The sequence below is a fragment of the Leptosomus discolor genome, chromosome 1 (genome assembly GCF_034619465.1).
Source record: "Leptosomus discolor isolate bLepDis1 chromosome 1, bLepDis1.hap2, whole genome shotgun sequence".
Taxonomy (NCBI): Eukaryota; Metazoa; Chordata; class Aves; order Leptosomiformes; family Leptosomidae; genus Leptosomus; species Leptosomus discolor.
This window is the reverse complement of record NC_141391.1, coordinates 32,039,392-32,066,970: the sequence shown is the minus strand read 5'-3', so window position 1 is coordinate 32,066,970 and position 27,579 is coordinate 32,039,392. Positions and strand designations below refer to the sequence as shown.

The window sequence follows — 27,579 nt, the reverse complement described above, 5'->3', positions numbered from 1 at the left end:
ACATTTCCCAGGGGCTGATGGGCAATTCGCCAGCCACTCTGGAGCTTAATATTTCCATGTGTAAAAGACTGTTAACATCACTAAAGCTGTGCAGATGATTTATTTTTTACTGGGGAGGCCAATCTGGAAGGAAAAGGGGTTTCAGTTTGGATCAGCTCAGAATGAAATTGTTCTAGAAGAAAAGACTAGAACCGAAAGCACTAGATCTGCTATGGAAATAACTGATCAATTCCTTTCCAAAGTTGTTTCAGACATTTCTACCTTTTAAAAAAAGTACACCAAGTTAAAGATGCAAAGTACTCAGAGCCATTGTCTCCCAGTGACACTTTCATGTTGTTGCTGAGACTAAAGGGGAGAGCTAAAGATAAATCCATTAATGTTATATAAGATGCACAGAAATGCTTCTAAATAAATAAAAGTGCTTCAAATTGTACACTGTGTACGTGTCAGGCAATTCATCGGCAGCACTGAGATGCTCTTCCCTCTTTGGAGGAGAATGCTGTGGGAGAGCTGAGCAGGAGTATTGCAGGTGGCTATTAGCAGCAGGTCACCCAGAGCAATTTTCAGATCTCCATGCACAACTGAAATTTTGCCATTCAGCACAGCCCTCAATAATTCCTAATGGTAAGAGCTTCGTGGGAGGTTGTGAAAATCAGCTCAGGCCACTGCCCTGCCCAGCTGCTTGCTCCTGCACCATGGAAGCAGAAGGGATGTGTGCCTGCTTCAGCAGTGCACACACCAACTTAAATCCCTCCTGAAAGTGGATCTGCACCACCACACCAAAGCAGAGGGAAGATACTCTCTTTTGCCAGCACTGGTGAGTGGATCGTGATCATGGCTCATTGCACTGGGTAGACAACAAGCATTTGTGGCACCTCCAGCCAGACCTGCCTGCTCAAGCCCTGATCCAGTGCACGATGGCAATTAGGTTTTGCCAGTATGTAAGGCACTTGGCTTCCTCACCAGCTGCATCAGCAGGTCGTGACAGCAACACATCACTGCTTTTTGTAGCTCTTCTCATCTTGCTGGCAATCATTTTAAAGTGGGACTTCATCTGTCAATAGGTAAATTGGTGGCACTGAACAAGCTGATGACTGAATGATTGTGATTTCTTCTGAAAGAGCTTAGAGGAAAATAAGAGATCCAAAGTTGCAGTTAAATTCATGATGCTTTCCTTTCAGCAGGAGGAAAAAAAAAGGCCAAAATTAGGTTATTGAGTGACAGATGAGGAGAATCTTTTGCTTTAAGGCTTTAGTATAGCAGGGAATGGGCTGGATGAGGAGGAATAATAGCACAGAAGAAAAGGTACTTAATGAAAAGAGACAAGCTATGGAAAGAAAGAAAAATAATACAGTCTGATAAGGTGTTTAATGTCTTGACATTCCTGCTTTTCGTTTCTAAATACAGCATGAGCATACAGGGGTGGGCTGGGAAGTTGCCACCACATTCAGCCAGACCCAAGTGGAGTCTTCAGGCCCAGGCTCTCCCTAGCTCCATCAGAAGCTGGACCCAGATGAGCTGAACATGGTAATTCAGTTCTGATTGCCTCTGTTGCAAAAATAGCACCAAAAGTAGGTCCAGCATATTACCTAAATCTTGTTCAGATCTCCAAAGGAATTATCTTCTTTTTGATGGTTCTTGTGCCTCCTGGCACCCACCTCCAGCAGCTTCAAGGAGGACAATGGCTCTACACCGTGCTTGCCTTGCTGTGCCATGTGTGCCAGTGGCAATGTCACTGTGCTGAGGGCAGCCCATCATGGGCATCGTTCCCATGGGCATCGTTCCCATGGTCATTGCTCCCACCATTCCAGGGGAGCAGCAATCCTCACCACTCCAGGCTCATGCAGCCAGAAGAGCGCGTCTGTGTCCTTCCATGCTCCTCATTGCCTTACTTAGTCCCTGGTAAAGCTGGATAAAGACTGTCCTCCCCCCTCACCACCCTGTGAAATTATTTCAGGATTCAGTTTTTCCCCATTCTGTACCCAGCTGAGAGATGCTGATTGCCTGTTGTGATGGGAAGGCTTTGGGGGTGCTGGGAGGGACCCAACATCTCAGCTCTGAGCCAGTCAGGACAATGATTATGGGCTTTCTACAGCATAGGAAGCACTGAAGGCCTGGGGAGACAGGGCACAGCCAGAGCAGCTCCTTTCCCTCGCTTTAGGCCTTGGGATATGCTGTGCTTCCTTTAGACTCGATTTCTTGGATTACTTAAGAACCTCAGATTGTCGCTGAGAAAAAAAACGGAAGTTTCTAAGTGCTCCCAGCTAGGTGTGCTGGGAGGTCTTCGATACTGGGAGAGCATCTTAATGATTAAACAAGAATTCATACTCTGTAAATTCTGAATTTGAGGCAAAAATCACAATGCTTGGAAACCTGGTCTGGGACTTTTTAGCATACGAACCTTGTAGGACAATGCTTCGTGCTCGGCTTCTCTCCTGAGGCAGGCAGCAATATGTGATAATTAATGTCAGTTGTGGGGATGTCCAGGGGTGACTTATATCTGCTGAGAAACAGACTGAGGCCTCACCACTCATCTCATGTAATCAAAGCTTATATTAAAACATCCCTCTTTCCTCCACACCCCTTGTGGTAGCCACAGCAATTGCTTTGGGGCAGTATTTCTCCTGAGGGAAGTATCTGGGCTGTTATGTCTAACCCACAGGGCTGCACTGAGAAATTCTTGCTATACTGAGCCGTATCAGAGCAGATAGATTACAAAGCGATATGTGTTGGTGTTTGATGGCTACTCTGCACCCTGCTGTCAAACACCCTGTGGAGGGGAGAGGCATTTCTGTAATATTAAAAAAATAGCACCATCTTCCACTGGTAACATCTGACTTGAAATGTCCTGCAACCATGTCAGATTTATTATTGAAATTCACCCTCAAAATCAAACAGGCTGAGCCAGTTAATAGCCATAATTAATTTTCCACAGTGGGTTTGGGGTGGAAGGTGGGGAGAAGGAAGCCAGAGCATATTAACACAGAAACTTCTGAGACAGCAGCTCTTCCCCTCCCTCTCCCTCTGCCAAGGAGATTATTATTCTGGGAAACCATGCTGAAGCTCGGAGCTGCCCTGCTTTGCAGTGCACTTGGAGTGAAGCCTGTGCAGCCCTGTGCCGTAGCCCCCTGGGTTGTGGAGGTGTGTTGGTCTGTGGGCTCAAGGTTAATGGGTTATGGGAGAGAGGAGCTCCTGGGGCCAGGCAGCAGCGTTGGTGGATGGGGAGCCCCTGGGGAGAACTGCTGGAGCGTGCTCTGCCTCGCTTCTGCAGAGCACCATGACGGTCACGTCTGCAGGCGGCTGTGGGCACACAGACGGAGACTCTCGGGGTGCTCACAGTCAATGTGGTTTCCAGTTTTGCCCACTAAAACCCCTTCAAACAGAGGCAGGGCTGAAGGAGAGGTGGCAAAGCAGCACTGCCTGCTGCCATCCACATCCCTACGAAAGGATTGAAAGTCTGAGGTGCCCAGTGCTCACACAGCCCTGGCCCACAGCTGGGATGGGACTCAGGCACCTTGCCAAGAACTTGGATTTGCAGGCAGCAGAGTGTTTTGCAGCCCCTCTCACTGTGGTTGTCACTATCTTGCTGGACATTGGGGCCAAATGCCACTTGGGGTCCCCAAATCGCAGCCCTGCAAAGGAGATTTGAGGGTGTCTGGGCTGAGACGGTGTCGAGGAGGGTTGTTAACAGAGTCCTTCTCCTCTGTTGCACCAAATAAATAAATAAATAAATAAATCTCATGACAGTGTAATGCACTGTAGCACTTAAATCCTGCTGGGGATAAAGTGGATTACAACGCTATTTGGCTGGCCACTGTATGCAGAGCCAAACTGTTATAACAGGATTCAAATCCCTTCCCTAACTCAGAGCAGATTTGCTTGTTGGTTTAAAAAATAGCTAGAAGAAGCTTGGCCCCATAAACCATGCTATGACCCTTTTTGAATGTAAAAGTTAACTATTTATGCCCTCCTTTAAATATGCTTCTTTTTCTAATTCAATGAGTTCCTTAAAGTACTGCAGAGATGGAGACGGGTGGTTTTTACATGAGCATTGTAAACAGACTTTTTTACTCTTTACAAGAACATTTTTCACACTCTCCAAAAAGTTAAAGTTGCATGTAAAAAGCTAGTAACTCCTTGAATGAAGATCTGTTTTACCCAGCCATACACAGCACCTCACAAAGCATCATCACCTAGCTGGGCTGTGATTGCACTGCAGTCCCCCACGGTGTATGGCTGGATTTTAGGGCAGGGACTGATGCCAGCTAAGGAGCGAGGACACACTTCCCACATTCACCTTCTCCCCAGAGTGCCATTAGCAGTGCTGGGGAGGATTGCTATTAACAGTGGGAAAACGCAGAGGAATTCACTGAGCCTCATCTCCGCAGGACCAGCAAAACCTGCTTGTTTCTCCACGCACGTGGAACACCTTAAAACTTTCCCCGCACTCTGGGGCCTGCAGCCAGCAGCATAAGCGGTTCTTCTCTAATTAATATGGCCTTGGAGGGAGCATCCACTTGGCTGGGGAGCTCCGTTGCCTGGCTGTGCCTCTCCAAGGGGAGACATCAGGGCAACCGTGCGCTTGAAGGAAGACAGGTTACAAGGTAATGCATATCATATGATCGAGAATGAAGGTGACCTACACAAGTGCAGTAAATATGTGGTTTTTCTCTGCTTGGCAAGTGAATTTTGATCCAAATGTAGCACTGCATCATAAGGTGCTGCTGCCATGCCTGGGAAAGCCCATGGGAGGACAAAGAGCAGAATGCAGCGAGAAGGACAAAGAGGGTCTGAAACAACACCCCCACCCTATTGATACCCCTGTCAAACAGGCGAAACGGAGGGGGACAGTTGTAAAACTGTCTTTCCTTGTTTAGAGCCACCTGTGTCAGCCTGTTGTGCACAGAGAAAATAGCAGGAGATCAATAGAGGTGTCTGCGCTGACACTCTTATCGTCCCTTCCTTTAAGATACACTGAATCGCTCATCAGCCTTCCCAGCTAATGAACCTTTCAGTGGGAAGAAAGACACGGGTTTCTTTCTAAGCACGTGCTTCTTTGCCAACCTCTGGACCTCTCCTAAAGGAAGAGGTAAGTGACAGGCTCCAGTCACAGCCAGAGGTCCAGGCTGTGATTGCAGTGATAGCATGCTGACATAACTTTACTGGAGGCCCCCCCCTTAGTCTAGCTATGGGTCTGTGACAGCAGAAGCTGGTGCAACTTTTCCCTGGAGGATGCCAGGCTTTCTCTGGCCTCTTCTGCTCACCGTGTGCTTTATGTGATGCCAAATCTCTGACACACGTATGTGATCACCAACAATGGATCCTCGGGCTGGGCTGGATCCCACCACTACCCCTGAGCATTTGCCTGGATGGAAGGAGCAAGAATGGAGGTCCTGCTGCAATTTGACTTTAATGGGGTTATGTGTGTCGGCACTGATTGAGGACCTGACCTATGTGAGGGATGTCAACGTGCATGATCACACCAGAACATGATGCCTGTCATTTATTATTTGCACCAGTCAGCCAGGAGCCCCGTCACCTGGGTGCTGTGGAGATATGAAATAAAATAAACCCTTTGCAAAGAGCTTACAATTTTGGAGTAAGCACGAACATTCAATCCTTGAAGGGAAAAGAGAGAAATTACACTGCTCCTAGCCCTTGTTTCCTAGCAGGCTTGTATTCATCAGCTGCGAACCGTAATACAGTTTTCGCTCCACTTGTCAATTGTTAAGATAGATCTGGGGGCTGTCAACAAAATGTTATCGTTGAAATGACCCAGCTAAAAATAATAGACCATGAAACATCAAAGTAGTCACAATACTGTAAACCACCACAGAGGAATACATTTGGCCCTTTCATTTCCAGTGGTCCCCTAGGTGTTGTTTGGCATACAGGACAGTTTCAGGGGGCTTTACCTGTCCCAGCTTCAGAAGTCTCTGCACCACATTGCTGAAAGGAGCAACCACAGCCTCCCTGTGCATCCCCAGGGGAGAAATAGGCACCACAAGAAGCAGGTTTATCTGGTTTGTCTCTGACACCAGTATTTGGACAAGATGCCTTGCCTGCTGGAGGTGACCACCTCTCCACCACCAGGCAAGAGCAGATGGGGCAAGACATCTCTCTTGGAGACAGCTGGCATTGGCCCACAGGCTCCTACTTCTCACTGGGCACAAAGGGGTTCGACCCACCCATCTCTTCTGGGTGCTGGCACAAAGCAGCTGCGCGTTCCTTACAGGACTGAACACTGTGAGAACGGATCAGAGCTAAAGCCCACCGTATTTACCCAGCTGGATGTGAGCTGGGTAACTCGGGAGAACCTTCAACGCATATTTCAATTTACAGTCAGAGGGTTTTTTTCCAGAGCAGGGAGGTTTCTTGTTATCTTGTCCCATCTACCTGCTGTCAGAACAGGCCTGTGTGGGAAGCACTTGCAATTGGTTCCCACTGCAACCCTATCGTAGGAATGATTCCCACCCAGGTCAAGACAACTCTCACCAGGGCTTCACTTACACATCAGACCTTTTCCTAGAGGTTTCCATTTGTTTCCAAGAGAGTTTTACATCCAGTTCCTACTTTCAAGAGCTGCCAAGACGGTACCGAGGTTGCTCGTCTCTCTACCAAGCTTTGGGTCTAAGCACTGAAGAGCTCGGCTCTGGGGGATTTTGATAGACTGAAATGTTCTATGTGTTTAACAGAAAGGAACAGAAACATCAACTCTCTTTGGTGTGCTCAAAGGTAAAATGCTGCAGCTCCTAAGACAGCAAATCTGCAGCTTGAGAGGACCTGAACTGATAAATTCAGGTCTAGTCCTAGATACCAGTGAAGCAGTCAGTGGACACCCCTCTGTGTGCTTATGGGACCTCATCAGACAGTGCCACTGGCACTGAAATTGTATTGTGACCTTCAATAACCTTTTTCCTGCTCAATTTTTTCTTTTAATAATTAAAATTATAAATTAAAGTAGCAGGAGACAGTCACATAAAAGAAGTTGAGCACAGAACCATTCATTTATAAAATCTCCCCATGCACTTAGGAACGTGGCTATTTCTTTTATCTATTTGGATGGCCAGATCCTTTCAGATAATGACAGGGCTGTGGGTTTTTTAAATAGCTTGTGTCTGCGGAGAAGCGCGATGCCGGGAGAGGCGAGTCCACACCGAGCAGTCTGTCCCCTGGGAGTGCCTGCCCCGGCCAGCAGTGCTAGCCAGGCTGAGCACAGCCTTGCAAGGAAATCCTCCAGGAGCTGACGCCCTGCTAGAAATGATCTCTCCCTGCTTAAGCACAGCCTGAGACTGGAAATATACCTCTGGGAAATCTGCCTTTTTTTGGTGGGGATGCTGCTCTGAAGAGGGATTTACCCCATCAGTGGACCTCCCAGCAACCTGCAGCTTGGGAAGGATGCTCTCCGCAACCCCTCTGAGTTCCTCGCAGGGACACCAGCAGAGTGAAAGATAAGTTGTCCTGAATTAAATTCGTTTATGAGCTTGCATTGGGCTAGTGGAGTGGCAGCACAAGTCAGGTCTGCAAGGACTTCCTGCAAAACAGGAGCCGTTTCGTTGAAGTTGGTCATTCACTACTGTGATAAAGTAATTAAAGCCTCCCAGTTGCCTTCTCCCCCTGCTGCTTCTTCTCTATGTACAAACATCAGGGCTCTGGCATAGATGGAGCTGTTGACACTTTGTCAGTGAAAATCCAGAACCATGCGAGTAAGAAAAATGTTTTACGGGGACTATAAATAGTTTTGCATTAAGGCAAATGTATTCTCCCGCCTAAAATAGATTCACCTTGCAAACAGCATAAGGACAGTTTCAGTGCCAGAGGAACGCCTTCAGACTCCCGTCATGAGATAGAAAGAGCCCTTTTCCCCCTGAGAAAGAAAACAAGACTAGCAGCCAGAGATGCCTTTGCTGACACCCCCCCTCCCCCTGCTCCCCATTGCCTGGCAGCATCCCACTGTGCTTGGGTCCCATCCTGGGACACCACCCAGCATCCTTCCACCAAAAAGGGACATTAATTCATCCAACTAACTTTTCCAATCATTTTTTCCAGATGCTTGCAACATGTGTGTTCATTACATGGGTGAAAAGGATGAGGAAACTTTGGGGAGGGGGAGCAGCGACTTCCCTTGATCGCCTGGAGCAGCGGGTTGCTTCTCCTTTGCTCTGAAGGGAGTCATGCAGCCAGACAATGCAAACACCCTCTCTGCCAGGGCTGCAATGTGTTAACAGCACTCTCCCGATGCTGCCAGAGCATCATTTCATTCCCTGCGGAGAAACGCTGGAGGTGAGGAAGACAAGAAGATGTCAGAAGAGAAAAAATATTTTTAACTCACCTTTAGGCTGTGTGTTGGGTTGACGACGCAGACAAGTTGCCCGGCAGCTGAGAAAACCCTCTTTGCCTTGTAGTGCTGAAACCGCAGGTGAATAAGATCTAACACAGCCCCAAAGCACTGGGTGAAGAAAAGCATCACAACTTTTGGCGTTGCTGCTGCTGCTGCTGCTGCTGCTGGCGGTGGGCAGGGGAAGCAGCGAGGGAGCCCCTAAGTCCTTGAGCCCGGGGAGGGAGTGCAGTCGGCGAGAGCTACGCTCCGGCACAGCTTAGCATGCCTTCATATTCATCATCAAAATAAGACGGGAAGAGGCTTGCAGCAGCGGGGCGGCCAATGGAAAGGACAGAAATGTTATCCTTGAGGTCCGGAGACAGCCAATAACGAATGCCTCCCCTCCAGAAACTCCCTGATGAATTGAGCCTGGTGGAGAATGTATTATTGAACATTACCATACATCAGCACATTGCATTTATCTTGTGATTACAGCCAGTCATACGTAAGGCTGTGGAGATATGCAGGCAGAATTGATTGCTTAACGTCTCCATTTATTAATTGCCTTAATTTAACAAAAGAGCGCTTGGGTACTAAAGCTAAATGTAAGGTGTAGGGAAGAAGCCCACCAGTTAAACTGTTAGAAAGTATCAAAAATAGATTAAGTAGACTATGTTGTACTGAGGAAGAAAAATCAAATATGCCAAGAGAGTTACAGTTCCTTGCAGGGGTTAAGTAGAAGTAGAGATCACTATATAAATAGATTCACGTCTGTGCATTTGCAGGTTTCAATTTGGATTTTCACCACTCTGGAGTTTTCTAAATTTTATATTCTCTTACTCCATAAGGGTCCCAGCACACAAATACCGTTTCCCACCACCACTAAAAATAGGAGAGGTCATGTCTCAGGTCTGGTGTAACTTGGAATAACTCCATTTAAAGTCAGCGATGTTTTCCTGATTTACACTTGCTGGTAAGTGTACACTACAGGCGTGTTGGACACAAAACATGGCAATTACTGGATGCTGGAACTATGAGAGCATAAAAAGGCATGGAGCATGCTTCTAAAAATAATGAAATACATGATGCATGAGAGCACACACAGAGAGAAACTTGCACTGAGGGAAAAGTCGCTTCTAAATCAACAGAATAATTAAACATGCAGAAGGCTTTTGCTTGTCATTCATCTGCATATCGGTGGGCAGGAAATTACAAATTAGCCATTAGATCCTTCTAGGCATTAAAAAGGAATTAGGGAAGTGCAAGGAAAATAACATGCTTTTGCGTATTATTAGCAGTGCGTATCTCTGCTGGTGGGCAGGGATCCTTTTCGAGCCATTGAGTCTCATTAAACTTGAGTCCCCATAACCGGGTTTTCCAGGAGGTGACTGCGCTGAAGCAGCCAAGGGAATCAGAAAGCACATTCATTTCATGGGACAATCCTGTGTGATATGTTGCTCTGCTTGTTAATAAATCAAAGAGGGTTAATTTAATTAGCTCTCTGCCAGAACTTCCTATCAGGGTGCTATTTAGGCTTGCTAGCTAAGTACTCAGATGGCTTATTTAGCCTTGGTAATCCTTTTTCCCTTCAAAGCAGAACAAATAAAAGCAGCTTTTCTTTCCTTATTTTTTTGCTTCTTTTTAAACGTGAGCCCCATGCTGGGGGTGAGGCTTGTGCTCCGGACAGAGCAGCCCCCATACGGCGTGGGCTTCATCCTGGGACCAGATTGTCACAACTGCCTCTTCCTAAATCAATACTGCAATACTGGCTCTGCCAGACTGCAGAGAGCCTATGCGTAAAAAAAAATAAAAAAGGAGGCCTGAGTAGATAAACAAGTGGGAAAATCGTGAATGTTGGAACAGCTGATGACACGTCCCCCGGCCACCCCCCCCCGCCCCAACCCAAAAAAAAAAATTAAAGACAGGAGGAATATGTATCTCTCAGTCCTTAACATTTGCTTGTAAATGAGAACAGGAGATAATTTTTGCAGCGCTGACAGACACTTTGAGAATATTTTCAGACAGACTTGAGGACAAGTGAGTGAATTGATTTGCTTAAATGTATCCTTTTCTCCATTCCCAAAGTAACTGTGATCATCCAGCTATTTATTATTTATTTCTTCCTGATGTGTAGTCAGTAGCTGCACAAACATTTTAAACCACCAAATTTCAGTCTGCAAGTTATCAGTGCAAGTATTGTGCCATCAAAACCTTAAGCAAGGAAAAGGTCCTTGCTATTTATCTAAGTTACCACCACCTAAATCCCCTGAGATTATTTCTGTTTGACTGATGGACTCAACTGAATGCCTAGGCTTGGGGGGCACAATCACATCCATGGGCAGCAGATGGCACCCCCTCATCCCTGTTGTCCAACTAGCCTGGGGGCTCTGGCAGTGCAGCACCCTGAGTCCCACGTGCACAGGGACATCTTCAAAGCTAAATGTCCATCCTGGCCACTGGGCTGGTATACAAAAAGGGTTGTTGTTCTTGTTAAGAAAAGACTGTCTTCAAAGATGGGCCAGGAACCTTTGCAGTGCCCAAATCCCCGCATGTATCTGTGCCCATCGTGCTTTCTACATGTGGTGTTCTGAGGAGCATCTCCCTGCCAGCAAAATTTGTGGAAAAGGACAAAAACAAGCGCTCAGTGCATCTGAAGGTAACTCCTCAGTGCATGAGTTCACATTCATGGCGACACTTTTGGAAAATGTTTTATCACCCGTATTGTTCATGTCCCAGGACCCACATACTGCATTTCAACACATGACTTAGCACCAGCTTGACAAGGGACCGTACATCCACTGAGCTGTGGCAGTTAGCTGTGCATGCAGCTTCGCTCGCAAACAAAAACTCAGCAGCATGGTCAGGTGCGTAAATATGGATCCAGGTCTTCTGCATTTGCACACAGAGGCTCTTGACCAGTGTAACTCCATTAATTTGAGTTCATGGTGGTCCCATCCTGGCTTGGGGATGCAAGGTCTGCTGCCCTACCTTGCCTCAAACCATCTAGCGGTCCTTGACAGAGTTATTTAGCTGCATGGATGCAGCCAGAGAGAGGAGGAACAAGTCCATGTGCAAGGGACACTTGATGAATCACATTTAACTGCTGGTTGCAAATTTCTGGTGACTGTAGCTGCTGTTTCCAAGATAGTTAATTCTGTAACATGCAAATGTTACATGGCAAAAGGCCATAGGCTAAATCTTCGTTAGGAATCAGATTTTGCTAAATTAGTAGTTCTAGTGGCATCACCATAATACTCACGGGATTATAATGCTCTCACAGCTCAGCTGCTGGTGCGGCTGCATCAAGTTAGCAGGATAATAGGATCAGCTAGACATAAAAACTGGCCGCAGTGATGCTAGCTTTCTAGTTTGCTTTCAGTCCGAGCTGCCAAGGTGAAAGGGAAATGCTCATGGGAAACCAAGGGTTTCCAGGCACTGTGCGACTTGGCAGGACAACAGCCTGGGAGATGCATCTCTCAGTCCAAACCCAACATTAAATTGCAGGGCTTGGGTTTCAATCGGATTTCTTTTGTCTTTCTGACCAGGCACTTTTCGGGGTGACCTTCTTACATGCTGCTCTCTCTCCTTTCCTGCCCCACCAGATACCACAGTGAACCCAAATCCCTTATCATCCCCACTTGCATAAACCTGGGTGAGCACCTCTCTCTGACATCCATGGGATGACTCCCACGCAGATGGCACCAGGCTGCTTTCCATTACCAACAGCCGTAGGGGAGACCTCACCTGCCTTGGACAAAACCAGCACTAGTCTTTATTCCAAGGATGGGAGATGCAGACTCTGTTCAGGGCATTGCTAGTATCCGTTTGGGTAGCTTACCAGCCTGCTTCCGCGGCACCATTGCTGACTGCTGGTAGGATTTCTGGCAGTGCTGGCTGATCTGGGACATACTCTGTCTCTGATACTTATATTTCCCTGGGGCAGGGAAGGACCCCTTTTGCACCCTCAGCCCTGCCTTCTAGGAATGATAGTTGGCTATTTAAACAGGTCTCTGCCACCTCCTAGCAGCCCATTTTCTGCCTGGCTAGGGGCTGGAGGAGAAGGATCCATGCCAATATGGCACCTCTCCTGTGAGCATCTGCATCTGAGTGCATCAGCCCAGCTGCTTTTGTAGTCCTGGGGGAATGGGGCGTGTTGAGGATACATTTCCCCTGACCTGGCTGGGACATCAGGCAGTTTTCTACATCTTTTGGATGCAAACTTAATGTATGAAGCTTCATCTGCTCTCCTGGGTCTCATGGCAGGTTTTGAGGAGAGGTGTTTGCACTGTTAGTTGCCATTTTCTGCTGTAGTCCACCAGCCCTTTTAAGCAAGAACACAAGAAATGTCTTACTAGCCCAGTGCAACGGTTCCTCCAGCACCCCCTCCTCAGCAGTGACTACAGAAGACAGTTTTTCGAGCTGCCTCATAGGCAGGGGCCACCACCTGCTGTCCATTCTCAACACCTACAACTGTTGTATTGGGGCATTGGAGGGCACACCCCTAGGGAAGCTGGGAGGAGAGTTATAGCCCTCCAACCTGCCCCCTATAAAGCACATGTCCATTCATACTGACTGCTTTGTGCTTTGGTTGGAGCACATCCTTTCCTAAAAGCCGACTTTGAAGTTTCCTGTGAAGGCGACCGGTGGCACCTCCTGGTAAGTTCTTCCAAAGGTTATTTATCTTCACCACTAGCATTTTTAATCATATTTCCAGTCTGAATTATTTTCCTGCATAAGCTTCTGCCTGCAGAAAGTCATTGTGTTTTCCCTTGCTGAGCTGGGGCAGCCTCTGCCATCCCAGGCTTTCTCCATGTGAAGACACAGTTTTTACCTAAAATCTCTTTCAGCAAACCCAACAGACAGACAGTGTTTCCTTTGCAAAGCACCTTTCTTGCCCAAGATCATGGTCGCTCTTGCAGCTTCTCTACACATTTTCTCTACCTCCTCTTCCTCTCTTCTTGAGCCTGATGAGTGCAGAAGCATAATGACCCATTTGGCCCACAGCATCATGGTGCACAGGTTACAGGCGTGACACGTCCACTCTTGCGTTCCTGTTCCCACACCTTCTCTTCACTTGCAGGGCAGATTTCACACCACTTCAGCACAGCCACGTGGGAGCCAGAGCTGCCTGCAGGCAGGGAGGAGAACTGCAAACCTCCTTGGAAAATGCACGGAGGCACACCCTCCTGTCATCTTCTCTCATGTCTACAGTGATGAGAAGTGAGAACATCAGCAAATCTTTTTTTCCTCTTTTAAAAAACAATCTACTTTTTTTCAAAAGCAAAGCACTACCAAAAGTTGTTGTGTTTATCAAAGTGTTTTATTTGTGGTGAATTATTTTGCCAAGCATGTTTTCAAAAATCTGTTTTGGCTCCATGCAGCAATATAAGCAATAGCTGCATTGGAATCGTGCAGATGCCCTAAGCAGAAACCGATCTTAAACCTCTCAATAATTTTCATTTTCTCAAAAGGACAGCTTTTATTGAGCAAAAACTGTCAAAAGCAGTCTTTAAAACAGTTAAATAACATGCCAATTAAGATATCAGTGATAAATGCCACAGATAATCTTACAAAACTAGGGAGAAAATGGAATTTCTGAACTGGAACCAATTTCTGAGGTTCTTCCCAACATTTCCACAGTGCTGCCTTCCTCCTCTCTCTGGGCAGCTGACCTTCAACCATGCATGGTCACTGCCCCCAGAGCTACTTTGCAACTCTGCACATCCAACACCATTGCCCGAATAACTGGGGATGCACATGGCCATCATTTGCACGCTTGGGCCACATCTCCCCCCTCCACCACAGGGTAAAAGTCATTTCTGCCCCCGGCCACCTGCAGAGCATTGTCAATGCACAGCTGCTGAGCTGGGCTTTTTCTTTTAATCTGCCTTCGGCAGAAACTTACATTTCCCTCCGGTATTGAAGGACACTAATATGCCAAGTAGTGTTTTTCTTTTATTCCTTTCAGAGCCATCCTTCCTACATTATTATTAGCACTACAAGAGTTTCCTAGTCACTAGGTCAAGAGGTGAATTCTTCATTTCTCCTTGGGGGACATCTGCTGCCTGGGGAAAAAGGTTGCTGTCTCCACCTTCTTAATTTCGTGCCTTCACATTGCTGCATTTGGTATGCTCTCCCTTCCTCTGCTTGCTTATTAATGGGAGAGTTTATGGCAATATCTCATGCCACTTCTTTCCACAAATGTTATACCCGGGAGAGGATCTCCTTTAACTCTCACCAGCAAGCCAGCAGCTCAATAAAGACACTTTACATTTTCATGCTGTTACTAGATAAAGTAACTGCCATAATCTCCTATTCATAGTGGCTGCCTGGTGCCCACATTACCATAAGGACGTATTGCTTTCAATCGCCAGCCTAACACAGCGCCCAACAGAGAGTCCTGCTGCCCCAGGCCATACTGAGATGGGAGGTGGATGGATCATAGCCGCCTCAGTCGCCTTATGTTGGAGAGGAAAAGCACCAGAAGCCAGTAGTGATGGATTGAGGAGGCTCTTTCTCCTGCTGACAGCCCAGACAGCAGCTTGTTTAGAGGCAGCCTCTAATTATGAGCAGGTTTTAAGGGCTGGAGAGTTTCACATTTGCCAGGGAGCCTGCCTGAGAGGTTGTCTCTGGTCATGTTCTGTGGGATGGTGTTTCGCTCCCAGAGCTGCACTCCACTGAGGGAAGCGGCAGTCAGCATCTCAGAGTGGCGGTAGCGCCATTGTCACCCTTTAATCTCCTTAGTGTGCTCTCAGGTCCAGTGTTGGTTTGTAATCAGGATGCTGGGGGCCTCCCTAGGAGCCTGCCAGGGTCACAATGGGTTTTGGTTTTGGTTTTTTTTTTGTCCAACTGCTTTCAAAAGGGCACAGAGACATATGGACGGAGATGTGCCAAGGACAGACAGGTAGCAGGAATGAGATAGACTTGCTGTGCTCACATGAAAGTGCGAGCAGCTTCTGAGTGTGCAGACAATCCCTGCTGAACCAGGTAATTCTGCTCCTGCCTCCCCCATGGAGAAGGGCCTGGGCAATGAAGAGGTGGAGGGCTGTATCTAAATGACCCAGCAAAACAGACTGAAGTCCCTGCTCTTCTGGGTCACAAGATAAATAATGCAGGCTTGCTTCAAAGCTTTGGATCCCACATCCACATTTTCCTGGTCTTGGACTTTTCTGTCTTCAAAATCTGATCAAGGCTGATTTAGATGTTCATCAAGGATTTTTGAGCCATCGGAGGTGGTTCACATCTTCCTCTAGCAGATGCCTATGCCTGAGTTAGCCAGTCATGCCTCCTGAGACAGTGGGAAGAAGCAGGTCTGGGGCACCCCAGGTTAAAGGAGATAGCTAAAATGGGTTAGATGACTCACCACCTAAAAGTCCCAAATCGCCTTCACTAACTGTACACCTGCCACTCTCAGAAATGTAGCACCATGTTCTTCTGTAACCAGGTGAGGTGAATCCCAAGCCCAGCAAGTTGGGCATTGCCTCCCAAGCAGTGGCTCCAGTACATGGCATCCTGTGACCCCACAGAAGCCCCTGCACTTCCCACCAAGTGCCATGGCAGGGGCTGCTTCAGTGAGGACCTGCCTGTCACTACCACTGCTCAGCCAGCGTTGCAGGAAGGCCAGCCCTGGCCATGACCAAGGGGAGTAGTCCCTACAAGTGCTCCTGCCTGCTGCAGGGGTATGTACACCGTGCCTAGTGGAGGCTCCAGAGCCCAGGTGACCCCAAACTAGTCCAGTGCAAGAACCTTGTATCCCCTCTCGTCCCCCTCCTGCTTTGGGCAGTGGAGTTCACCATTGCCAGCCATGTCCCTTGCCAACACAGACATGGGCCGGGGATGGTTGGACAAGTGCCAACTAAGTCTAAATTTCAGACCTCTTTTCTAAGTTTCTAAACTCTGTTCATGAGACTCTCTGGGACAAAGCCCAGCAGTAGCCTCCCATGTGGCCCTGGTGAGCCCAGGCACCACCACCACCACTATCTGAAGGTCTCACTGCCTCCTGCCATCTAAGGGCTTGCAGATCCCACTGATGACCACTGACCAGGCAGGACATGTAGCCTTTCCAAATCTGTATTTGCTTGTTTGAAAAATGTGCCTGCCAATGACACTGTTGCTGAGATATTCCTACAAAACTCAATTAGCTAATGGCACAGAGATTCAGAGAGCGATGTGGATGGGAGGCAGTACTCAGTGCCACGTGCTGTTAAGATGATTAACATGTCCCAGTGTATAACCAGAGGTATCCATCCCTCATGAGCTGCACCCTGTAACAGCTTGCCTGGACCACGTCCTTTCATATCTGTGCATGCACCAAAGGCATCCTGGTACCTGGTGGCATTTTTTCAGGCCAGAGATAGCTGAAGTTGAGCCCACCTAGGTCAGAGACGGTGCAGGGACTCACCTGCCCAGAAAGAGTGCACAAAAAGAGATGCTCACAAAGAAGGGCCTCACCTGGAGCACCAAATCCGTTTCCCATGTTCACACGTGGTGCTCCCATGACACCGGCGGCATTTTGTCAAGGGTTGAGGCTGGGCTGGCCACTAACGAATGACAGACACTCTCTATTAACCCTCTCCCCTCCCAGAAGGGGAAGGGACAGAAAACAAGGGAAAGAGACTTTATGGTTCTGAAAAGAAAACTAAAACAGCTTTAATGAAAAAATAACAATAAAAGAAAAGATAATAATAAAAATAAGAAAATAATTAAATATATACAAATATATACAAAACCAATGGAAAACCAATACCAAATCCAGCTCACCCCACCCTCATGACGATGTCACCACTGGCACTGCAGGGCTGGCACTAGGGCAGTCCCAGGCTGGACTCAGCAGCAGATGGGAACCGGATGCAGGAGCTGGACTCAGGCACTGGATTTAGGGATGCACGAATCGGGATCGAAGACAGAGGAACAGAGTCCTCATCAGATGTCGGCCATTGAAGAAGAGAGATTGACCCTTGTGATCTCTCAGCTTTATACTGAATATGACATACATGGGATGGAATATTCTGTTGGTCAGGTTTGGGTCACCTGTCCAGTTCACTCCTCCCTGCAGGTGTGACCTTTTACACGCTTGTGACCCTTTTCACTTGCAGCACCCCAGCAAGATTTAGCAGTGACCTTGGTCACTATAAGAACAAGTATAATCAAGGGCCTCTCTGCATACCATTCCTTGGTACTAACTACAAACGTCAAGCCTTACTACTGCTAGAAGCAGTCACTGTCATGCTGTTGGTTTCAGAAAGTGCATTTGCTTAGAAGAGACTTAACTGAAAAGTAAAATGACTAAAACAGAATTAGTTCTGGTTTAACTCAAAACAGGACACATTTGTAGAAAGGTATCTGAGAGCAGATTTTCAATTTTAGACCATATGTTTCACCTTCAGAATCTTCTCAGGAGGAAAAGAGGCAGCTAGTCCTCCCTGGAATGAATTTCTGGGCTGTCCTTCAGCTTAATATACACTTGCGATTATGCTGATGTAAGCAGAGAAAAAGCAGACCGATGCCTGCCACCACCAGCTGGCCAGCACAGTGAAAGCCATCCAACTCCCTCCAGGCTATGTCCTGCAGTGACCGTTTCTTTCTCTGTTTCTGGACTAGTGTCTCGTAAACGAGACCCAGGTTGTGACGTCCAGGATCCACATCACATCTGTCTTGCCTTGACTAATACAGCAAATACCAATGTGAGAAACACTGGGGTGAGTTGTCAAAGTACGACCTCTTTTTACCTCCTCTTTGCATCAAAGGTGGAAAAGTGATACTGTGCCATGCTTCAAACACGGCTGGAGTCACGGAGAGGGCAGAGGATGTTGGCAGAGTGCTGGAGAGGGGCAGGGGGAGAGGAAGAGGAGGTGAGATTTAGGGGGCCAGAACATTTACCTATAAACAATTCACCTTCCTTGTTGTAGAATGAGATCCATCTGGCATTGTTAACCTTGGTTATAAACCCTCAATTTGCTATTTCCTTGGAGCAAGACAACACAACCACCCTTCACGCTGGTGGGCATGTCACCCCACTGAGTCTCACTGGGAAGGTGTTTTTTCACTGGTGTAGGTTTTCAGCAGTGCTTCAAATAAATTTAAAATATGTAGCCCTGGAAATGACAACGACCAAATAAATGCTTGCAGCCTCATCGCACTCTCAGTTTCCCTGGAGAGAGCAGTTTTAATACTGGCAGTGTTGCCTCTGTTTAGGGGCACAGCCACAGGATAGACCTTATTGCTTTTCTTCCTGCCTTTGTAAATTTAACTAAATTAATTTGATTTATACAGCCAATAAATAGGCGCTTCTGTCCCCTCTTCTCAGATACAGTCGTCAAATGAACTGTTCCTGCAGCCACCTCTCCGCCAATAATAACAATGTCTTCTAGTTTAAAATAATCATTTAAAGGGGCAACCGTCCTAATTGCCTGATGTCTTAATTCTGGGTCTGTTTTCCAGAGAATAACTAATGTTTTTCATAACGAGATCGGTTGTCATCTCTGGGGATACGACCACCTTCTTCCTGGAATGCATTTCATGCCAGAGGACACACGTGGAAAATGAGAGCAATATTGTTAGCAAAAATCCCAGTTGACACTACGTGTTCCTGACTCTGATACAGCTAACTCCCGAGAGGTGAGGAGAGCCTGACCCCAGTGCAGCCAGCAGAGATGAAGGCTGCACGCTCCCAGCCTGGGATTTATCTCTGCTACTTTACACTAAAGGGAAAAGTCCCAGAGCTTGCTCTCCAAAAAGATTTTTCCAGCAAAGAGACTATTTTGAGTTAAAAGTCTCGATGTGAAAACATCCCTCTGCTGGCAGTAATAGCTGAGGGAGAGTTCCCAGTGTGATTTGTGTGTAATGGCACTGGGACTAAAACTGCATGCGTTGCTAATCATGGCACATCAAAGAGTCAGGCAGTAATTCAAAGCTTCGTTTCTTTTTTCAGGGGCTCAATGTTTCAAATTCTGTTTGGCATTTCTAACTAAAAAAAATCTGAGCCTTCAGTAAAACTGAACATCCAGATAGCTCAACACAGAACCTAAAAGCAGGGTATCAAGACCATCCTGATTATATCTTGACCCTTTAGTAGATAACAAATAACTCCTGCGGATCTCTAGGCAGCAATGAGCTAGCGGGCAGCAAACCGCTCCTCCCCAAGCCCTTCTGCCACAGCCAGCAACACACTGAGCTATCGCACTCATTCAGGGAAAGCCCCACGGAGCAGAGGAGCCCTGACCTGCGGCCTCGAGACCATCATGCCCTGGCTCAGGGGGTCTCAAGAGTCTTCCTTCCAGAATGCACACCGGTTTATATTTTAAATGGCACTTTACGAAACCACGATAGAGCTAACACCGAAAACCCAACTTGTTTGAAAGCAATCCCTGTCGCGCAGCATGACAATGGCATGCCTCAGGGTTTGCCTTTTTTTTTTTTTAATGTAAAGATATCAATTGATCAGCTGATTCCCTCAGTGTTATTTCACCTCTCTGTATGAAGCAAGACCATCAGAGACACTTTTCTTAATTACTCAGCAATCCCACTGAGATTCATTTATCTCCAGGTTTAAAATACGCTAGGCATTTAAAGTGCAAACCAAATGATTGTATTAAAAGTTTGGCAGAAGGACTCCCAGCATTTTATGTGTATAACATCCCTGTTTGCATGATTTGGAAAGGTGGCTGTGATATATTCTATTTAATTATTTCTTTCAGTGGTTTTATAAATGTGCTCTCTACGATCTACAAGAAGTGTACATCTCGATTATATATGGCATGTTTGTTTTTAACTAAAAGCAAATCAATAAAGAGACTCCACTTTTTATTTAATGTTGCTATTGGATGGCTGCTCACAATAAAAACCCCCACAAATATTAGTTGAATCATAAAAATCCAAACAGGATACTTAATAAAGCATAAAAAATAGATGCCAGCCTTTGTTTTGGAATTAGATTATAAACCATGCCCCTGCATCTGAAATGCAAAACAGTAGAACTGGAGGATAAAGCACAAAGCAGCACCTTCACCCCTCCTCCTGCCGGCATGGTGGCTTTGAATCAAAGCTCAAGAGGAGCCATCCTGCCTTGGAGAACACCTACCACCCACCCTGGCCCCACAGCCTGTCACGAGGAAGGAGGAGCTGTGACAAATTGCAGTCCCCAAAGTTCAGATCAGGAATATTTTGCTTTTTGTTTGATCTGAACCTCATTCAGTCCCTGATAACAGCGTGAAGCCCAGGGATTGGTGGCAAATTCATCTACACTTCTGAAGAGCCTGCTGAGGGTGGGATGCTTCAATGCAGGTGGGACAGCCATGGTGGAGGATGTGACCCTTCTAGTGATCCTGGGTGCTGAATCCATTTCCCTCTAGCAAAGAAAAAAAGCCCATTTTTGTTCCTCCAAAACACCGCCGGAGGAGGCTTGGCCACCCTGTGTCTTTTGGCCCTCTGATCCCTGGCTAAGCCAGCATGGGGCTGGAGCCCCTCAGCAGGAGGGCAGGGTTGTGGGCTTCAGGATGGCAGCAGTCAGGCCACAGGGCACGTCCCTGCAGCAAGACTGGGCACAGAGAGGGCCTGGGTGCTCCAGGGTGAGTCAGGGCTGGGGACCCCGATCTCAGCTGTAGGGGCACTCACAGTCCACACGGGTGTCCTCAATCCCCTTGGGCAGTTCAGCCTTTCCCAGCTCATGCGTTTTCCTGACTTGGTTTTTGCTCTCACAGCGCCTCCTGCCACCAGCCTTAGAGTGGTGATTTCTTGCCTCCCGTGTCATGTCTCTAAGTGGCCACATCCGTGGACGAGATGGACTTCTCCATTTCAAAGGTCAGGGCAAGGAGAGTGGTGGAGGAGGAAAACAGCACCCAGATGAATTCACATTTTAGCGGTTATTGCTAATATTACTGGTTTTCATCATGAGAAAGGTGAGCAAAGAAAAGGGTTTAAACGGCTTTTGCTTCTTGTGTATCTGACTTTTCCACCGTTTGCAGATCAATTCAATTAATTTCTCCTGGAGAAGAGAAAGCCCTTCTAGATCGGTTTCCAAGGCTTTGTAATTAATGTAAGCAGAGCCCTGAGGGGTGTTCCATTTGTGTTAGAGTGTCAGTCTCATTTAAGGTTAATTTGGGATGGATCCACTCCACTTTGCTTTGCTGGACTGTAGCATGGAGTCAGATCTGTTTATGAGATGCACTTTATTACCAGCAGAGGTACCCTCAGGGCACTACATCAATTTACAAGTACTTAGTTGCTGCTTTCTCTTAACCCTCTGACTGCCAGTGTATTTGCATTTCGTAAGTTAAATAAACAGTATTTTGTGGCTGACTGGGGCAAATAGCAACTTCTTTAGCTAGTGGATCCTAACTAACAAAATAGGAGCAAGGCAGACACTCATAGCCTAGTAATACTGTCATTGCACCATGATATTTCAACTGAGAATCCATGGGATCTTTGTCTGACAGTGCAAGGAACGGAAAGGACATGCGAGTGGGTCCGTAGTGAGTATGAGAGCCTCCTGCTGCAGATGGACCTGGGGGTTGATTGACGCATGGCTGCCTGCACAAAAAGCCTGGGCAGTGCCTGAAAGAGAGCTTGGAAGAAAGCCCATGTGTCCTGAATTTCAGAGCTCTGCTCCCCTTTCTGGCTCCGGCCTTCTCCTGCTTCCTAGCATCAGAAGGAAATGGGGAATCAGTTAGGTAGTTTCACCCCAGCACCAGAGCACCACGAAATCCTGCTGGTCTCTGGAACATTCAAAGGATGCTGTGAGCCTTCTGTAGGGGCTGAGCTGGAGGCCGCTGACCTTTCAACCACAGCACCATTCCTGTCAGTAGCAGAGAGGGAGAAGGGCATTTGGGGAAAAGGAGGCAAAATAAATGTAAATGAAACAGTGTAAAAAAGGAGCTCAGGCTTAGGTGTGACTCGATCTGCTAGAGTGGAGAAGAAAATTGTTCCTGATGTTTTCCAATGAAAAAAAGATTTCTACTCAATAAACATTTTCAAGAACATGCTACTTCCAATGATTTTTCATGATCTGAAAAATTTTCATTGCCAAGAAACTCCCAAATGTTTCCATTTTTCACACTCTGGGCTTCTCATGGAAAAACTTGAAAAAACCTCATCACGCACAACAGAGTCCCTAATTCAATGGAGAAAATAATGCCCATCAGGTCTGATTGCAGTCTAGAAATAATCCTGCAAATAGGACCCAGGAACAGTTTTCCATCCTGTTTGCTTGCTTCACTAGCAAGGAAAACTTTTCCCATGGTTAGGGCTGCAGAGCAAACTTCCTCCTACATCCTCATGAGAGGGACTAACAATTACACCACATAGCACGGGGCATAGGTGATGACTTGGTGTCCTATGTCTTCTTCTAGACTCTTAAAATAGTGTGAGAGGAGACAAATAGATTCCCATTGTAGCGTTTTTCTCCTCCACTTTGATGAAAGCTGGCGTAGAAAAGCGGGACAGTAAAATAGGGATCTGTAGGAAATGGTAACAGAGAGAGCGTGTCAAGAGGTTTTAAATGAACAGCTTACATCGGATGGAGGAGTAAATGTGGTTAACACAAAGCATTTTAAAGCCAATGGTAAATGACAACTATGTTCCTTTGCGCCTTATTATTAAATCGTGTTGGATTAATCTGGCATTAAGTGGTATTTCTGTCTCTCTCCTCTGTCACACAGATGCATCATTCCTGCGAAGCACTGGCCATGATACGTTTCACATGATCTTCAGCCATCAGTGTGGGATCACCCTTTCTTTGCAGAGGCTGAAAATGGGTTCCTCTTCCCTACTGTTCTCACAGATGGTTTTTCTAGATATCATACGGGAAAAAATAAGTTTGCAAAACTGGGGCGCTGACTGTTCAGGTTCAACTTGGCTGGTTCTGTTCTTCCTAATCAAAATCTGGCTATCTTGGAGAAATTTTCTCCTTGTGAAAATTGCAGAGTACTATCACCAGACAGAATCGTGATGTTTCACCTTGCAGAAGAGAGTAATGAAGAGGTGACCCTCCAGGACACATTTTCTCAGCTGCTCTGGGATGTCTGGGGGAAGATGGGCCTCAGCTACACACAGAAATAAACAGATTGTTTAAGAAAGTCCGCTTTTATTACAGCCACACTGAAGAGTGGAAGGAACAGACCTGAGAGCTGTGTTGCTCCTGTGGAAGTGTCTCTAGGCCTGTAAATGAGAAGTTATAGGTTCTCTACAAGATTTTCCTCCTGTCTCTCAGGTCATTTGGACAACTTTCATTTATTTTCTTCTCGACCTCAAAGCTGAACTAAAAAAAAAAAAAAAAGTTAAAATAGCAGCAATTCCTGGAAATTCTCCTGAGCTTTCTGGTATGGTCCTAGTAACATGTATCGGGAAGCGGAGAATGACTGCATTCAGCGCTTGGCATTGATTGAATATATAGATTGGTGATGCCTCAACTTCTGTTTTAATCTTTCCATTACCTATGGTATTTTTTACAGGGAAAGCCTTATTATTTAGAAAACAATTTCTATCAGCCTTCAAATAGATGTAAGCTGCAGTATCTTAATGGAAAGTAAATTACTGGTGCTTTCACAGCCAGAGCCCCTCTCTGGTCTGATGGAAAGGTTAACCATTTAGCACCGCCTCAGTCTGAACACTGTTTTCCAAGTGAATGAGAATTTTGCAGAGCTCATCACAGTGTATATGACAGTGGGACAAGCTTCTCCACATTTGCTGTGAGGGGTAGTTACTCTATGCCAAAGGGGGCTAAATTGTTAGCAGCGGACAAATCTCATATGGGGAGAGCATCTAGCAGGGGAAGGACTTGCAGGGACACGTGCATTCGTAGGCCACCCCATCGACCAGTGCTGATGGCCCCAGTCCTGGTGACGGCCACCCCTCAGCTGCCAGATGTGTGCTTTTGGCCACCAGGGTAATTCAGGTGACTGTCCCCATCTCCCTCCCCTAAAGCAAATGAACAATTTCACTTAAGTGCCAAAATCAGATTCCAGCCGAGGTGCCTAGGTAGTGAAGGCAATTGCTTTAATCCATTAAGCTACTTTAGCTCCCCGTCTTTATCTGAAACTCACAGACAGAAAGTGTCACTAGGAATTTGATGGACTTAACTACTTAGTGCAATCAGCATTCCCGGGTGCAATTTGGGGTTTCTTGGTTACCTTGCTTAAAAGGGAAACAGCCAAAAAGAAAAGACTTTATTACAACATTGGATGCACCATTTTGGAATCAAATCCTCGTCAGACAATCTGTGCCAGCTGAAAAGCATCTCAGAAGAGGATGGGGACAGGAGTGGTGTGAGGTGTTTGATCTGAAAATGGCTGCAAGCCTGAAAGCTTGTCTTTTTTTAAAAGCCAAGCAAATCCAACACAAACCTAAAAAGCGTGGAGCCAGTTAAATCAGTCAGACTGCCAGCAGACACTAGTGTGACATGTTGATTTTCCTGTCTCTCCCTGTTATTCAGTAAATCACAGAGGCTTCCCACACCTCTGTGCTGAATCCAGCTGTCACAGATCCGTAATTTACGGTGTGCACGGCATCGTAGCGTTTGGACGGCTGTGAGCGGCGTGATGCATAATGAAAGTCACTTTTGGCATCAGGCTTTTAAAGCCCCCCCCCCAGCTATTATTGCACTTAGATTTTGACAAGGAGGAATGCTAAAACCCACCTCCAGCTCTGCCTATGGGTGGGCAGCAGAGCAAGGCCCAGATGACCCCCTTTCATCCTACGTCCTCATACTACCTCAGCCCCAAATTTCCATGTGAGAGTCATAGAGGGACTAGGGAGAATTTGGGAAAGGATGCAGAGCTGGCACCAAACGTGGGGGCAGCTCCCCAGGCTCTCAGGTGAAACTGCTGCAGCAACAGAACCCTGTCCCCAGGGTTGAGCCTTGGGATGCCTCATCCCCACCCCAGGCCCCTTCTCAAAGGCATCTTGAAACCTTGACCAGGTATCCCAAAGCCCTCATGTCCCACCTTCACCACACCAGCCAGCTTGACACAGAACCTAAAATGCTTCATTACCCTTCACGAGGTTATTAAAGGCAATGAAGTGAGGGACTCCAGGAGGTGAAGGCTACTTCTAGTGTCACTAAATCAGGGAGGGGTGTAACAGCTGAATGACGTGCTCTCTTACAAGGCTTTGAAAGTCAAAGGCAGGAAGATTTATTGTTATGTTGATCTTTATAATCCACTCGGGCATTTTCTTCCATAAGGGGTCCCTTCTACATTTTTCTCTGACACCCCGACCAAGTGCCGGTGTGCCCAGTTTACCCCCTTCATTCCGAGATGGTTGATCTTTGGTAGCTTCACCCCTGCCTGTGTTTTACTGGGGAACAGTGTTCTGCCCCTATGTATGCCAAGTCCATCTTGAAACAGTGGTCATTACCCAGTTTCCCTTCACCCGTCCCTCCTGACTTCTTCACAATCAATCCTGTTGTGTTTTTTTCTACTGTTTTTTCCCCTCTCATTCTTTTTCCCCTGCAAGTTGCCAATTTCTGAATTTGCTGGCCCTTCTTTCACGTTGTGGTCAGGGCTTTGTTCTTTCCCTGGCTGACAGTCCCCAGCCTAGGATTTAGCAGGCTGGTAGGAGAGACAGACCAGTGGTGCCCTGGGGAAGAGATCACAGCCACTTGCAGAACAATTTCCTCATCTATATAGCCCCGAGTCCAGCTCCAGCACAGCTTTCTCTGTGTTTCTCTCATCAAAGAGGGTCTCCAACTGTTTCCTGACCCCATGGCTGTTACAATTGTGGCCCCCCAAAATGGATACACACCATGATTTAGAAGGTTTCTATTCCACAACCCAGCCTCTTTTCCCCAGACCCAGAGCTCTGCTGGCTGATGGTTAATGGTAATAGCTGTGTGGATGAGAACTGGGAGTAAATTGAAGGCCCCCTTGAAAACAGGAGAAACAGATGTTCGGAAGGCTCGCACTCCTCATTGTTAACTTCAGAATGTAAATGCCTGATAATTCCTCATTTTATTGCCCAGCCTCATGCTCAATGTCAGAGAGAACAATCCTGCAGGGATGCTCCATACATCAGCTCTGAAGGTCATGGCGGTGGTGGAAATGTTCCTAAACAGGAGAGGGGAAGGGGGGCAGGGGCCTGCTGTTGCAGTCAGTGAGATGTGGTTGGGAACAAAAGGGTCTCCTGAGTGACTGTGAGAAAATGGAATGTCAGGGTCTGACAGCAGAGAAAGACAGGGGATGCCCTGTCCTGGACAAACAGGACTACTGGACTTGAAGATTATCCTTTGCTGGATTTGTGACCACATTTGGTGTTCAGGATTTTTTTTCAAGAAAAAGTCACAGTGGTTTTTTGTGTGGGAAGAAGCTTGTGAAAGACAATTCCCTGAATTCAACATGACTTTGTTGGGAGCCAGGTCTGTCCTGGAAAGCCAATGATTTTTCTTTGCGTAGAGGGGAGATTTTTACTACCTGATGAACAGAGATTTGACAATATCTGTTTGTCATTTTCTAACTCATTTGCTTCTTTTTTCCAGACATTTATTCATACTCTTTTCCTCGGCTTTTCCATTTCGGCTTTCCTTCCCTCTCTTCCCAAGCACTGTCACCATTCAGCGCCAGCTGACAGTGCTAAGGACCACAGATGCGGTGGTGAACTTGGGGGCATGGGGTTTTGCAGTCTCCGACCTTGTTACTTAGACCTCTGCACAGAAGCTCACAATCCCTTGGGATCTAACTCCTCTACAGAAAGGATCCTGCAGGAAGAGCATCATAAGGAGATTTTACTGAGGACAACACACAAACAAGTTAGTGGTGTTGTATCTAGGAGGTTCCTGCACTTACTGCAGCAGCTCAGCTGGCCTTTGCTGCAGCAAAAGGGGCCTGACATTGCTCATGGAAGAAGATGTAATGGAAAGAAAGACCCTAGAAGACACAAGACGTAGACTGGGTGCTCCAACCCAGCATGGAGGAGTGGTTTACTGGACCTTGATGCATAGCAGGGAGCACTGCTGATAATATTAAAACTGTATTTACGATGCAAAGGCTTAACTAGTGAGCTGTATTTCCATGCAAATAGATTTCTATGAATGCATGTGTGGAAAAACAGCAGCATGGATGAGTGGAGCAGAGCTGAGGCAGGCAGATGCATCCAGCATGAGCAATTTGCTGTGTTAGTCGGGAGATCAGTGGAAACTCCTCTCATGTTTTCTGTTAATGTCTAGAGTTTCACTTAAGAAACAGAGAAAATATGCGTATTTATTCTAACCTTTAACTGTGCATATGAAGCATAGGCCAAACATGTATTTGAAGACAACATGACCACAGCGA

The 27,579-nt window shown here is 46.7% G+C and overlaps 1 protein-coding gene across 1 annotated transcript in view; it reads right to left on the bottom strand.

Moving 5' to 3' along the window:
* Positions 1–8,467, bottom strand: part of SIAH3 (siah E3 ubiquitin protein ligase family member 3) — a 47,803-nt gene extending 39,336 nt beyond the window's left edge. The window contains exon 1 of the mRNA XM_009949926.2: positions 8,333–8,467. Coding sequence (XP_009948228.1) covers positions 8,333–8,467 — 135 coding nt within the window. The remainder of the gene's footprint in view (positions 1–8,332) is intronic.
* Positions 8,468–27,579: the final 19,112 nt, after the last annotated feature.